Source organism: Ischnura elegans, chromosome 12 (genome assembly GCF_921293095.1).
Source record: "Ischnura elegans chromosome 12, ioIscEleg1.1, whole genome shotgun sequence".
NCBI lineage: Eukaryota > Metazoa > Arthropoda > Insecta > Odonata > Coenagrionidae > Ischnura > Ischnura elegans.
This window is the reverse complement of record NC_060257.1, coordinates 4,219,215-4,235,003: the sequence shown is the minus strand read 5'-3', so window position 1 is coordinate 4,235,003 and position 15,789 is coordinate 4,219,215. Positions and strand designations below refer to the sequence as shown.

The 15,789-nt window shown below is 38.3% G+C and overlaps 1 protein-coding gene across 2 annotated transcripts; it reads left to right on the top strand.

Annotated features, from left to right (window-relative positions):
• Positions 1–21: 21 nt before the first annotated feature.
• LOC124168853 (RNA-binding protein NOB1) lies at positions 22–14,191 on the top strand. 2 transcript variants are annotated; one of them, XM_046547206.1, is made up of 9 exons: positions 22–311; positions 627–759; positions 4,218–4,426; positions 5,970–6,326; positions 8,412–8,648; positions 10,700–11,014; positions 12,115–12,250; positions 13,686–13,793; positions 13,894–14,191. In XM_046547206.1, the coding sequence occupies exons 1-9, from the start codon at positions 246–248 to the stop codon at positions 13,914–13,916; spliced, it is 1,584 nt and encodes a 527-aa protein (XP_046403162.1). In that variant the 5' UTR covers positions 22–245; the 3' UTR covers positions 13,917–14,191. The 2 variants fall into 2 exon arrangements, with proteins under 2 accessions (XP_046403162.1, XP_046403161.1); XM_046547205.1 differs by having other exon boundaries at positions 23–311; positions 13,686–14,191.
• Positions 14,192–15,789: the final 1,598 nt, after the last annotated feature.

The following is a 15,789-nucleotide window of genomic DNA, read 5'->3' as shown; positions in this document are numbered from 1 at the left end:
AACGTCAAGTTAAAAGCAGCGCAACGTTAAAATAACAGCGCACACAAACATGAAAACAACAAGCCATGTGGTGTAATGGAAGTAAACCACTTAATAGTAACGGGAATGAATTATATTCTTAAAACTCACTGTTTAGGCTCACAGAACGGATTTTGCCCAGAGTAATCGCAAGCCCTCGTTTAGCAACTGCCTGTCTAGAGGGGTTTTCCATAAATTAATAATCATTTAGTTTTTACCGGGGCATCATGTTTGAAAAAATTAATCACTTAATCGTCGACACTAGTGGGTTCCTGAAAAGTCCGGAGCTTCAGGTAGCGTTTAACAGTCTTATTATGCGAATGCTTCCCTTTTTAATTTCAGCTTTGTTTCAACAAGTGCATGGGAACACAACACGATCCAAGGAATTTCTTCAATTTTATTAATCTCAATCTGTGTCTGCTTTCTGGAATAATAATTTCTTCAAGCATTCAAATAATGTCACTGAGTTTCCGTTTTCTGATGCTATTATTTGCTATCAATTGATTGGTAGTATAATGTTTGAGATGTAGTTTTTTATTAATCGACTGCAGATAATGGTTTCAAAATGTATTGCGTGTCAGTATTGTAATTTTTTCTTTTCTGTTTAGAACTTGGGAGTCTCCATTTACACTGTCCAAAATGTAGTCGACGAAGTGACATCCAAATCTCAGATTCGGAAACTTGTGGTGCTGCCCTATGACCTTCACATAAAGGAGCCAAGTGCCGAAAGTATTAAATTTAGTAAGTGTTTTACTTTTTTCTCAATGTGTGTTATTAGACATTAGAGTCTTTATTTTCTGTGGATAATAAGGTATTATATAATCTCAGTAACAGCCTTCACGTAGTAAGGGAACATAGATCGAGTCAATCGTGACGATGAATCCCATTTTCGGGTAGCACTAGTATAATTTTAATCATTGCAGTTATTCTGACCTTGCTGTGAACCTCTGTATCTAACAGACTAAGTTGGATTGACTGAGCAGGGTGAAATTCCTCGACTTAACTCATGCAATGATGTTGTCTTTAATGTTAAACTGCCTCTTTAAATGTTGTTTTTCTCTCCTGTCTGATAATCCCTTGGCTATTCGCTAACTAACCTTCACTTAAAACAGTTTCTTCCCCTAACATAGTGTCACTAGGTGCTGAGACGATGGTCATTCCATATCAATCGTGCAACCCACCAGCGTAGATTTTCATGAAATTTGGTACACACAGTTGGTTTGTGCACGTGGCTGCTTTTAAATTTCAGTCCTCTATGTAAACCCGTTCCATATATAGAGCAACCTGATTTTGTCCAAAATGTGACAATAATTTATCTGCAAATGTCATGAATTTTGTTAATTCTTCAAATGTTCATTTATCCTATCATTGAAGTAGGAACGGTTCATAAATAAATGTCGGTTGATAAAATTTCCAAACTACATACTACAAAATTTTCTCCAGAATTCAATTATTGTATCAGATTAATTGCAGTCATCTTATGAAAGGTCCTATAAACCTGGGAATTATAAATCGCACTTTATTTAAAGTGCCCTCAACTTTAATAATAAAATTTATGTGCACAAACTGTAGTTACAGTGCCTCAATATTATGGCTGGTATCATTGGCAAGAGAAGAAAATTTCCTACGTGATATGCATAGAATATCTTTGAAGAAATTACAACCGCACTATTAGTATTAAAAATATTTTATGGTATGTTAACAGATTATTCCACTTGTAAATGCAGAAAGAAATGTATTCACAGTAATATCCAAATTAAGAGGTGCAGAAATAAAAATGTATGCAACTGATAAACTAAAAATAGCAGTGGGTAAACGTGCACAGAACTCAGCTTATCAATTAAGCATCAACATGAGTTTACTGGTATGCTATTCACTAATGAATAAACTTAAGTTGCAAATGCATTGTTATAAAGCAAAAAGTCATACTATATTTGAAATAAAGAAAAATTAATGCAATTGAAGATGAGAAATTGGTAGAGGTGTGTGGTTAACCAAATTTTTAACTTAACGGCAGGTAATTTATATTACGAACTAAAATTTAACTGATGGAATGAGGTTATAGTTTATTCTAAAATTCCCTTCTCTTTGAAGTTTGAGCTTCCCACAGGTACCTGTCCATTTCGTGCTCTCTAGCACCCCTAGTGGTCATAGGTCACACTTAGCTGACAGTGCTACCTGAGCAGATTTTTACTAAACTTGGGAGGAAGGTAGTGTTTGGTCATAAAAGCCCAAGTGATAAATTTTCCATGCCACCATTCCTGCTGAGTGGATATATAGGCCACGTGAGTTACGCTCTCATCACCATTTTTCCTCCAAGGGGTCTTAGGGTGCGTTCGAGAAGAGTTTGCTTTGTTATTATTCAGATAAGAGGAAAGTTAACGAAATTATCATCACAGGTCTTCACTTCGTAAGCAGACAGAATAATTACGCAAAACCATGTTTTATTTTGAGAAAGTAGTTTTTTAATTATGAGTAACAGATGAGGAGTGGCAGAAAAGCTGTGACATGCTTTTTTGAGTGTAGCAGAGGGTGAGTTTGTGATGTCATCAACATATCTGCGAAAGGTTCAAGTCCGATGACTTTTCTCCAGAAATAATTTAAGTAGTCGGTAGTGGAATGGAATATGGAAAAATGCTGGTCTCTTAATTTTTCATACTTAATTTATCATCAGTCATTAAATTGAAACTTGAAGTATGTACATGGTGGAAGGGCTCCATATTAATAATGTCTGATATTTATGTATTTGATAATGGTGTAATAGCTGAAACTGGTCAAAATAAATTTTTATAAACTTGTGGAAGAAACAAAATGTCCTTCATTATTATTTACATCAGTCATGATGCAATAATGGTAATGAGGTTCCTGGTGGTGAGGAACCTATAATATGACCAGGACATGTACGCCTGCTTTGTGGATTTTGAAAAAGCATTTGATAGGGTAAACTCGGTAAAGTTAATGGATATTCTCAAGAAAATAGGAGTATATTGGAGGGGTAGGCGACTTATTCGTAATCAGTATATGGCCCAGACTGCGCAAGTGAGGGTAGCGGACAGAGAATCTGGGTGGGCAAGCATTGGCCGAGGTGTGAGGCAAGGCTGTCCTATATCGCCGCTGCTTTTTAATGTATATGCTGAGGAGATGGTAAGAGAAGCGTGGGACTAGGTGGAAGCTGGAGTGAAAGTGGGAGGAATTATGTTTAAATCAGTTTGGTTCGCGGATGACCAGGCGTTCATCAGTTAGTCAGCGAGGGGGCTTCAGGCTCTAGTGGATGCATTATACAAACGTTGCTAGGAGTATGGGAGGAGGATTAATCACAAGAAGACTAAGGTTATGCGGTTTTGTAAAGTATCGCGAGCGAGGAATGTGAGATTCAAGATAAAAGTAGGTTGGGAAAAACTTGAGCAGGTAGAACGATTCAACTATTTAGGCAGTATATTAGAGGAAAACAGATACAGTAGTAAAAACATCAGGAAGAAAATTGCATTATCAAAGGAGGCGTTCACGAACAGGAAGGAGCTTCTGAGAGGTTCGCTATGTAAGACTTTAAAGAAAAGGTTAGTGAAGAGTCTGATCTGGAGTGTAGCGCTTTACGGTGCAGAAACGTGGACACTTCGGAAGGAGGACGAGAAAAAAAAAGGTGTTTGAGATGTGGGTGTGGCGAAGAATGGAGAAGGTGAAATGGACGGAGAGGAGGAGGAAGGAGGAAGTGCTAGACATGGTGGGTGATGAGAGGCAGCTTTTAAATGAGGTACGGAGGAGACATAAGGTATGGATGGGGCAAGTAATTAGCGGGAGGAAATGTTGGAGACAGTGTCAGAGGGTAGAATGTTAGGTGATGAGGGAGAGGAAGGAAGAGAGTAGGGTGTTTAGAGAGAATGAAAGGGAATAGGCCTTATTCTGATTTGAAAAATGAAGTGCTTGAAGAAAGGGGATTTTCCCAGAATGTTTCTTTGGAGTTCTCCATGGAAACCTATCTTTATCTGAAGAATACTGTAATAATAATTTGGCATCAAAATGAAATTTGGTAAACAGTTTCATATTCTAGTTGGCCTGCTTTTAGCCAAAAGCTGTTTATTTTGTAGTGTTGTGGTTCCTCAATGTCCATAGCTAATACATGCTTAGATTTTATGTATTTGTAGTGTGAAAGTTCCTTTGTTGTTTTTTTTTAACTTCATTGGAATTTCTTGTTTCTCCAGTTACAGATTTTTCAAAGAAAACTGGCGATTATCACTCCTTATCAGCTACCGACATCCGAGTGATGGCATTGACGTACCAGATGGAGTTGGAGCTGAAAGGGTCGTCGCACCTCAAGTCGGAGCCTCTGAAGAGTAGAGATATCAATTTCACGAAGCAGTCGGCTGAGAGCCCAAGGGATATTTTTGGCTTCTATCTTCCACCCAAGAGGGTAATACATTCTTTCATTTTGGATATCCATATTTTGCCGATTTTAATGTCCAGCCAGTGAGATTTATTTTGACAAATTGAGCAAAGGTGGGGTAGAGGTATGTTAAGTGAACTCACAATCATTGAAAATAGTTAACCTATTTACTTTGAAGGCAAAATTTAGGGGATTCTTCTGTTATTAAAGAAGTCCTACTAGGTGTGCCACAGGGCTCTGTCTAGGGTCCTGTTCTGTTTTTGCTGTATATAAATGATCTACCAGGTACTCTTAAATCTGTCACAGGTGTCAAACCTATACTCTATGCTGACGATACTAATGTTATTGTATCTGCCCCATCATTGAATGGCTTGTCCCTTACAGCAGTCACTGCCACTAAACTCTTATATGAATGGTGTCAAAATAATTTTCTTAAACTGAACCTTGAAAAGTCTGGCCTTATTCATTTTTGTAACAAAAATAAAGCATCCGAAGCAATACCAATTGTTGTAGAGGGGAAACAACTCCCACTAATTTCCAGTACACAGTTCCTCGGAGTTATCCTGAACAAAAATATGACATGGGTAGAGCACATCAGCAAATTGCGCAGCAAGCTCAGTTCAACATGCTTTCTCATAAGAAGCATCAGGAACACTGTAAATAATGATGTCTTATTGTCCATTTACTATAGTGAATTTTACTCGCACATTATTTTCAGTATCCTGTTTTGAGGTTCCTCTCCCCATTCTACTGAAATCTTTAAAATTCAGAAGCGAATTATAAGGCTGATGTGCAATGCCCCCTATGATTCACCTTGTCGTCCCTTGTTCAAGAAACTGGACATATTACCACTACCATGTGTGCATATTTTTCATTTACTTGCTTACACAAAAAGAAATCTATTTCATTACATTAAGAACCGTGATGTCCACCATCATTCTACGAGGCAAATTGACCAGCTGCATGTTTCGTATGTGCGCACCAAGAATACCAGTGCTGGTCCAAATTGTATGGGCCTTCAATTCTACAATAAATTGCCACCTGAACTTAAGGCACCATTAAGTGTCACTACTTTTAAGACCAACCTACTTAAATATTTGAAATTAAAATTGTATTATTCTGTAGATGAATTCTTAAACAAAGTTTGACGTATCCTGCATCATTGTATATTTGTATTTATTGTATATATATTTTTTAACCTGACGTGTCCTATATCAGTGTACCCCTTGTACTTCTAGATCTCTGGACAAATAAACATTATTATTATTATTATTATTTAAAAAGTAATTTTGGTCATGACTTAGGGTGAAGGTCAATCATACATATAGGATGGTGGTAAGTCAGGGACTACAAAACGAAAGAGGTATGTATCCTATCCTGCCTACTTAGGCTGTCACACCATCAAAGGGTAAGTTCTTCACTAGAAGTGGGTTGAATTTAGATTAGCCATCCATTTTCATTCTATTGAGTGTAAAGAAATTCCTGCGATGCGTGTGATTGATGGGGAGGAGGTGGTGTGAGGGTGTAACATGCTTAAGCAGGTGATGACGTGTCGATTGTTTGAATTCAGGACTCGAAGAGGGACGAGGAGGGTAGCAGCAGTAGCCTCCTATTCTCGCCTCCCATCCTGCACGTCATCAACGAGCACCTTGGTGATCACTCCTACCTGGTGAAGTACTCTCCCTCAGCTGTGGATGTGGCCCTGTTCAGATCCCTGGTGTCTGGCGTGGACGTGGAGAAGTGCGAGCATTCCGAGTTGCCTATCAGCCTTTTTGAAGAGTTCCCTCACATTAAGCGTTGGATGTACCACATCAAGGAGATCAGTGCGGACATAACGGAAAGTCTTCCCGAGGGCGAGGAGTTGACCAATGAAGATGTGATCAACTTTGTTCAGAACATGGTGTCTGAATACTACAAAATGAAAGAGGTACGTTCCAGTCCTGCCTACGTAGGCTGACTAATCATTGACAAGTACTTTCTATTCTGGAATTGGGTTGGACTGTTCATTTTCATCCTATTCAGTGGAAATAAGTTCTAAATATGTTCTTTAGTAGCAGTCACTGTGTATTGCAGTGGAAGCCCAGTATAGGAAATATGGCATATTGTGTTTGATAGCCTTTGTACCACCAAACACCTTGTTTTACTTGTAAAATAAATCGGATACAGCTAGGCAAAAAAGTTCCTTCTGCACTATAAGCGAGGTATTACGACAGGTATCTCTAGTGCGTGGAAATATTTTTCTCTTACTTTAGGCCAATTGCATTATGAACCGTTTATTGTTTATGTTAAGACTCAGTGGTTTATGTAGTTTGAGATAGCGACACTGTTTACTGCAAAATTCTCGAGAACTTTCTTTTCTTTGATTATTTATAATGCTAATGCGATGGCGACCAAACTTAAGTGGTTGAATTCAATCAAAAGTGCAATGAGCTACCTTATGTAATGATGACCAGCGAGAGACAGATTATAATAATAGTCATATTGGTTTGGCAAAATTGCATTATAGAGTGACTGAAAATGAAATAGATAGGCTTAGAATGCAGCGAGTTCGTGATCATCAACCACAACAACAGCGAGCTCAACACAAGGAAATTGATCGATTAAGACGCAATGCTCCTGTGAGCGAGTAGCGTTCAACTGCGATTGGGTTTTATTTGGTTTGAAACTAAGTTCCCGCTGTTTGTAATTGGATGGCCACAATACGAGCAGAGGCACTACAAAGTGATTCTACAGCATGACAATGCCTGACCTCATGTTGCCAAACCCGTTAAAACCTACCTGTAAACACTCAAATGGGAAGTCCTAACCCACCCGCTATATTCATCAGATATTGCGCTGTCCGATTATAACTTGTTCAGTTTGATGGCAAATGGACAGGCTGATCAGCGGTTTCACTCATATGAAGACCTCAAAAATGGCTTGATTAGTGGATAGCCTCATAAGATGAGCATCTTTTCCCATAATGGTATTCAAGCTCTGCCAGAAAGATGGGAAAAAGTTGTAGCTAGCAATAGAAAGTACTGTGAATGATTCATTTGCAAGTATTTTTTTACAGTAAAGTAGTAATTTCATTAATAAAACAGCGAGAACTTAGTGCAATTAATAGATTATTGTGCCGATAAATCAGTAGCAGTTGGGGATATGAAAATCATTTGTCAATATTGTAAGGCATTAAATGGCAAAGCGGTGAATCTGCTGGATTATTTTGTGCTGGTGGAAAAATAAAATTGCCACAGTTGGTGCCACCACCAGATCCATTACGCTCATTAGTTTCTGGAATGAGAAATTATTCTACACCCTTATTAGCCAATGTTCAAAAATATAACTGTTGTTTTCAAATGACTTTGTCATCTTTGTATATTTAAACACAAAAAATGAAAAATATGTGGTTTATCCGTAAGAATTAATTTGCTGAACTCTATTGTAATTGTGTGCTGTTGTAAATGTAGATGATTTCATAAATTGCAAGGAAGTTTTATTTAATAGCCACATTTAATAGTGACAGGCCACAAACAGTACTGACCGAAAAAAACTGTTGGTGGGTACTTATTTGTTTACATAATTATCTGTAACGCAATGATTAGATAAATGAGGTTGAAAGAAGGACGAGTGTCAAATGTTTTGACTTCCTCAGATGTCTTGTAACTAAAATTAACAATAACGGTGTAGCAATTTTTGAGTTTTAGCTAGAAGAACTAACTGCAATTGATTTGTGCATACATAGATAAATATAGAGGTGAAACAAAGGTTACTGGGTCATCCAGTAAGTGAATAAATTTTTCCTAACTTATCAAGTAACAATTTGTTTATCTACGTGGGAAATTTGAAGTTTATCTGCAAGGTGCTTATCCTGGTAGTATATTTTCAGCATTAATGTTTTTTGCTCGCACACAGGTAGCAGAAATTTCAAGAGACATTAGATGGGAAAATCTTAACAAGAGCACATTGTAGTATTTACTGTGTGGTACTGTTCACTCTAACTAATTGTCGTTTTTTTACGTTTGTCCAATAGAGCAATTTGGAGAGTGGGGCAGAAGGAGATAGCTGCAAAATAGAAGAATTTGAAACCTCTCTGGGTGATGATGGGTTTTGTGATGATGAGGACGATGACTACTCTGAAGACGATGATGATGATGGAGGCTGGATAACTCCTGGCAACATCAAGGATGCAATGAAGAGAATGGGTGGGGAAACATGCGAAGATGTCACGGTTGAGGTTGGCTGCCTTACCACAGACTTTGCGATGCAGGTAATATCACTTTGGAAAAAGTCCATCACAAACTAAGATTTTCTCTCTGATGGTGGCTTGGTAAGCACTTTAGAAAACGCCTATCGCTGAGTTATGACAAAATAAGGTTTTCTCTTGTGCAGTGGCTTGGTAAGCATAGACTCCATCTCCAGGCCACACTGTAGACTTTAGATCCTTTTGATGCATGTGGAGGATGCCTAGTCTAAGAATCCTAGTTTGAGAAAAAATAATTATCATAAATTTAAAATTCAACTACGACAAATAGGGTTCAGGCACTTTGAACTTTTGTTTGAAACAAGAAATTAAACTGGAAACAACTATATTGTGGTAAATATTCTGAGACATTCAATAACTACAATATGGCGTAACATTTTTGACTGCAGGTTTCTAACCGCTATGCCCTGCCGAGGACAATAACTCTTTCCATGTGTTGGTGACAGGGAGTGTGGGAAACTCCGCATAAAACAAACGAATCATTAAAAAGGCAACTGGCTAATGTATTTCCATTTCAAGGCAATATGTGCAATCCAATAGGATTAAGCAGGGTGTCTGCTCAACTAGAAAACCTGGAAAAAACTAAAGGAATTTGGTAAATTACGTAGAAAAATAATTTTTTTACATGTGCATCTTTGGGGGAAAATTAGCCCAAGGGTTTGAATTCTTCGTAGGGATGAACGGATCCAGGATTTTTTCTGATCCGGATTGGATCCTTGATTTTCAGAAATGGATCTTTGGAGCTGGATATTTTCAGATCCAAATCATTTTTAATTACCTGCTATTAAATGAAGTAATTATTCAAGTTTCTTATGGGTACATACAAAAAAAGGGATGCTATTTTATTTGTTATTGGCATTTTAATATTTTTACTCATTACAACTCATTTTTATATGCTTTCAAGTTATTTTTTAAAAACACTAACATCTTTACTTGCTCAGGATCTAAACGGTTACGCTGAGTATCAGATAATAGTCCAGTGGTGCTGAAGGCTATCTCACTGGCAACAGTAGCAGGGGGAATACACAGGAGCTTTTTTGCTAGCCTTGTAAGTGTTGGAAGTCTCTCCTTCGTATTCATATATTCTGTTACCTGAGAGGTAGGTAGAGCTGGTTCACAAAAATATAGTTCTGTATATGTATTTTATATGTTCTATATATATTTGGATCTGATGTATCCGATCCGACCATACCTAATTCTTCGCCAAATATGAATCGCAGGATAGGCTGAGGGAGATATTCGAGAAAGAATGGATGGGTGCAAAGGCTTTCAAGTTCAAGGTCCAGACAGGAAGGAATGGAATGAAGGCAATACTAACAAGGAAAGGTCACATACCTTGCCCCGCCTCTTTTGATGCTGGATTTTTAATGGTGTTCGGAATGGCAAACACACATCTGAACTGGTAGTGGTTCCATTGAATAGGCCTTAGTTTGGCAGTAATTACATAGTTAATTTTGATATGAGAGAAAAGAAGGAGGAGGAGAAACAAGGAGAGAGGAAACAACGGGAAAGATTGATGAAGGAAGATATGAGAAAAGGGCTAATGACGGAATTTCAAGAAATTCTAATGTATTTTCAGATAGAGTATCAAGTGGGGTTAGAGGGGTTATGTTGATTTGATTTTTGAATCAAAAGTGAACTTTTCGACATCTTTTGAAGGAGATAGTAAAGTGTGTCCACGGTGGTTTTATTTCAAAAGTTTGGGATAATGTGATAATTCTTCTGCTACAGTTTTCTATGTGCCAATATTTGAGCTCAAGTTTTATAGAATTTACGTGTTCACGCGTATATGGGGGAAATTCAGCAGCGATTGTGCCAGAGCTCCAAGCACTTGCATCCCCTGAATCATGAAACATTCTTCCGTTACATAACATCATGAATTGAACACCATCACCATCTATGCTGCCTTCGTTGGGCATGTATATTATTGAAAAATACTAGTCTGTATAACCTCCTTCATGTGTTTCCCTCGATGTAAAAGTGCCAAAATTTCAATGTTGTTAAGCAGAGGTTTCATTGTGTTAGTAACTCTTGTCCTTTTGTTTATGTCCTTCTAGAATGTGTTGAAGCAGGTTGGACTCTCGGTCGTCAGTTTGGAGGGGCGTCTCATTCGAGAGCTGAGGACGCATGTTTTGCGTTGCCACGCATGCTTCAATATCACCAGCAATCCCGCTGGTGCTTCGTTGGTGCCCGGAGTTAGGTCCAATCTTCAAGGGGCTTCCATTGTGTTGGGGGCTGGTCTTAAGTATCAGTTTTGCCCCAAGTGTGGCTATCAGGGCACTTTGAAGAAAGTGGCAGTCACAGTGGACGAGAATGGAAAGCAAGTGATCAACGTCTCGTGCCGAAAGCCTATCACTGGTCGAGGGAAAAGGGTGAGCCACTTTCTAGTTGGTGCATCAAAAGCCCTTAAACCCTTACTTAGCATTATTGAACCCATCCCTCATGGTGTTAATGACATAAGCTGCTGGTCGCCTTCTTCCAATACCTTTACACTATTATAGCATGCTGTAAGATAGTCATAAATAATGCCCCTCTGCAACAGAAGGTGTAGGCTGTAAGAAAAAAAGTAAAAAGTATAGTGCAGATGGATGCAGGATAGTTTTGACATCATGTCTTGTAATTGAGACTTATGTTTTCATTTTGCTTATGTAGATGTTTTATGAGATTTAAAAAAAAATTTATTCCACCCTAGTCTCAATGCAATTCTTTCAAACCCTGTACTGCACCTACTTTTCAAAGTTTTAGCCACTTTGAGTGACTTGATACAAGTATTGTCATTGTGACTTACTTAGAATGTTGTTATTGTTTCTTTATTATTTGGTCCTAGTTAACTCAAGTTACTAAATTCAGCAGTATTAAATGCAATATTTTGCTCAGTTTACCCAGTTTAGCATAATTTTCTCTATGATAGTGTGTTTCACATTGTATATACTTTTCCCTTTGTTTTTATATTGTAGGCATACATCTGTGATCAACTGAATCATTATTTAGTCATTCGCAAACACGCGCAGCAAATAATTTGGATGCAATGCAATGCAAAATGCAATGGTGTAACTTTTTCTGATCCAGTTTATCAGTTAAAGGTAGACAATTATACTCACTGAGAAATGGTGCATATATAGCATTGAATCTCCTCTTAAAACCAGGGAGAGGGCAGGTTGTTTCTTCAAAATTAATTTCAGTCTAAGTGAGTGCTTATGTTATACGATCATTGTAGCAGAAACTGAGAATGATACGCAACTAATGTTGTACAGATTCAACCTACAATACAAGAAGTAGTGTATGGCAAATTCTCTGTTGAGAAATCCGTGCCACATATTATCATTGTATGTAGTTTTACCCTGGTGATTGATGGGTTGGAAACCTGTGGTTCTCTTATTTTATCATCTTTGAGCATTGTTTTCTCCGGTTTTATGGTTAGTTTGCGTGCAGTATTTATTTTCCTTTTAACATTAACATTCTCTCTCTTCAGTTTTCAGTCCCACGTCCTAAAGGAGGCAAGCATTCAAGTGACCCCATCATTTGTGCAGATCAGAGAGTGCCACAGCGCCATCCATCTCGCCTCGCCCGAATGAAAACCGATGCCTTGGATCCTGACTACATCGCAGGTAATCATTAACGCTGAAGGATTATCACAAGGATATTTATAAAGCTCTTTAAGGAAGTAATGGGCTTACAAGGGGTGTTATCAAAATATTCTATTGTGTTTACATGTTGTGGAATTATATCCCAGCTTTCTAGCCTTTGATGCTCACCTCGCACTTAATAAACATTCCACGTACAAGTATGAGGCAATGAGCTGTCTGCCGCATGGCAACAGCGAAGAAGAAAACTTAATAATCTGTTATTATACTAACAGAATTCCCATAATGTTGGCACTAAACCGGGACATTATAGAGAATTTTCGGAAGCCGATGGAATGCCCTCAATTGCTGTCTAAACCGGGACATTAGAGAATTTTCGGAAGCCGATGGAATGCCCTCAATTGCTGTCTAAACCAGGACTTTCCCAGCCAAATGGGAATGGTTGGCCACTTTAACTATGAGTAATAAAGAGAACGTATTTAAAAAGTCATCTCTACATTTCAGCGACTATGCATGTAGAAGTTTCTGACTGGGCAATAAAATGTTATAGGAGTAACTGAGTGTCCTATTGCTGATAGATACAGCAGGAAAATTTTTGCAATGATTGGGAAGCAGTTTCAGCAGGTGGAGGTGAAAGGAATTATTCAGCAAATAATCCTATAATGAGATTATGGGTGTCCCCGGATTAGGGAATTCTACATTTTGGGTGCTCATGAGTGAATATTCGGGAGTCACTACAGCTTCGAACCTTTTGTGGGGAACACATGTGAGAAATATTTGTGGCTGAGCCCTGAAGAAGATAGCATTTGTCAAGCATGTTGTGGGAATATTTTAGGATGAAAATGTAAAAGAGAAGTGCAATTTCACACTAGTCCTGCCACACCTTGAATATGCAGCAAGCATATGGTATCTGGCACAGAAAAACTTTACCCATAAACTTATTGAAGGACAAAGGAAAGCTGTTTGCTTGATCAGTAATTGATTTGGGCATACAGAAAGCAATACACAGTAGTTAAATGAATTAGGCAGGGAGCTGGTATATTTTCTTAGGGTACACACCAGACGTAGATTTCTCAAGCATTGAAGAATAGATATCTTTCAGAGTGACATGGAGAACATCATATTAGAACCTCATTATATTTCCAGGTCAGACAGAAACGATAATTTATGAGAGATATTTTGCCAAATGGGTAGGTATAGGAATTGGTTTTCCCCTGAAGGACTTATGTGCTAGGTGTAACTTTGCATGTGCATTTCCATTTTATTTGATAACGGCTGGTGTCCTAAAACCCCTTCCATGAACATATTGAGTCAGTTTGCAGGGTATTATGTGGATGAACTGTAAGATGGTTTTCAAAATATGGGTGAAATATGTTTTGCATGGAGAGTCTGGGAAAATGGCAACTGGCAAAGCATGCCACCTGTTCACTGAATGAGTTTTCTTTGGACCGTTTTTCAGGATTTTCCCCCTTTGTCATGCGTGACGTTAATTCGAGGGCAGCTGTGCTTGGAATTCATGGGAGCGATCTGAAGCATTGGCTGCGAAGGAATCCGAATGAAAATAAGCATGGGAGGAGACGGAAGAAGTAGAGGAGATGACGTGCTGATGGTGTAAAAATAAAGATCATCATGGATGGAAGCTGATTTATGAGTGTTGATTTTTTTACATGGGAGGAGACGGAAGAAGTAGAGGAGATGACGTGCTGATGGTGTAAATATAGATCATCATGGTTGGAAGCTGATTTATAAGTGTTGATTTTTTTACATGGTCCACAGGTTGTTGCAATTGTATTTAATTGGTGACTATCAGCTCATTTCTATGTACTGTTAACTTGCATTTTTGTTACATGGTAAAGATAATAAATTTAATTTTTGTAATTTGGAGGGAATGTGTGAAATAGTTCCACCATGCATTCCATTTCATTTCAAAATGTGAATAAATAGGAGAGATCTTGTGTACCTCAATCATGCATTGCCTTTGTCTACTCTGCTTAGTTTTGGACTCAACCACCTTCTAAAGTATTGTTCTATGCTTTGATTTCTTGAGCAATTAAGAATAGATATCTTTCAGAGTGACACGGAGAACATCCCAACACATTCTGCGCTCACTGTTTTTTAGAGAAAATGCTCGGAGACTGACATTTTGGCAAAAATTTGTATCCTTATTATTTTTTAACGAAGTGATCTTATGAGCTGTGATGCTAGGTATGCATTTTCGCTCTTTTTCCAAAATTAACCCTTCATTTGTTAAAAACTTGACAAAAAATCCACAGAGAAAAAATCATTCGCCTTGACCAGGATTCGAACCCGGATCCCTCGATTTCCGGCCGAGTGCTTTAGCCAGTTAAGCTACCGAGGCGTCATTCTTCCCTGTGGAAATTTTTTTCGGAAATTGAGGGATCCGGGTTCGAATCCCGGTCAAGGCGAATGATTTTTTCTCTGTGGATTTTTCGCACAATTGTGCATTGCGGGTGACTCCCGTAAAGTTATCACCGTGGCTAGTCCCGGTATACTTAAAAAAAAAAAAAAAACTTGACATGAAAATTTTCTAAGTATCCTGTCAAACTTTTGATACCTTCCTACAACACACGTATATGTTTCCGATATTTATTCGCTTTTTGGCCGTACTGCGGCGAACGCCAGTTCAGACGTAATTACTATCTGGAAAAATCTAATGAAAATAGCAATGCAGCTAATGTTAAGTTTTTAATTTGGAAATCTTCCTTTTTCATACAATTTTAAATGTTTTATCTCAATAAATTAATTATTATGATTAATACCAATATTTCCTGTAAATGTGATGTTCCCTGTAATGGAAAATGAGACTGAGTGAAATGATATCCTCTGAAAGGATTTTATAATCACATAAATAGGTTTATAAATAAAAAGGAAAATTTGTATAATCGAAGAATTATGTAAATGAAACATAGTGTTATACAAATCACAAATTGACAACCACGTGAAGAAGCATTTTTTTCATTTACTAATTACTATGCCCTTTCCCTAGGGCTACAACCTTGTCACGGTGGAAAGGCATGCGCGTTCCTATGACCCCTAGAGCTGCACTGGCGGGATTAATTCTAAATTATTCCCGGTAGGGCCACCCATGCCAGATAGGTCGAAGGGCAGGAGCCAGACGAAAGGTAGTCCATGCGATGGTGTCATGTGAAAAACACTGTTGGAATGGAAGTGGGAAACCCTACCAACTATCCCATCCCTGAAAACATGGAGTACAACCAAATGAGGAGGGGAGCCGGAGGTTGGGGGAGTGGGTTGCTGCTTGTTTTTTCTTATTACTGGTTGCCAAGTACGGCTAACTTTAATGCTGGTGTCTCTGTTGAAATTATTCTTATCTTCTTTGGATATTTCAATGGCTTCTCTGACGAGTCTCAGTTTAAAACCTTTAACTTTGGCGAGGATTTTGACTTCCTTGAGGTCGATGATGTGGCCAAGCACTGCGTGTTCGGCTACTGCGGACTTTGTTGATTGCCCCAGTCGAATCGCTCTCGCGTGCTCTTCTAGGCGTGTTTTGACCGACCTGCCTGTTTTGCCGATGTGGTTCT

What these genes read in the sequence shown, in the direction of transcription:
- LOC124168853 (XM_046547206.1), top strand. Translation starts at nt 246, where the DNA reads ATGTTTGAAAAAATTAATCACTTAATCGTCGACACTAGTGGGTTCCTG. An exon ending in TCTATCTTCCACCCAAGAGG is followed by an intron (nt 4,427 to 5,969) that starts GTAATACATTCT and finishes GTTTGAATTCAG; the next exon opens with GACTCGAAGAGGGACGAGGA. An exon ending in AATACTACAAAATGAAAGAG is followed by an intron (nt 6,327 to 8,411) that starts GTACGTTCCAGT and finishes TTTGTCCAATAG; the next exon opens with AGCAATTTGGAGAGTGGGGC.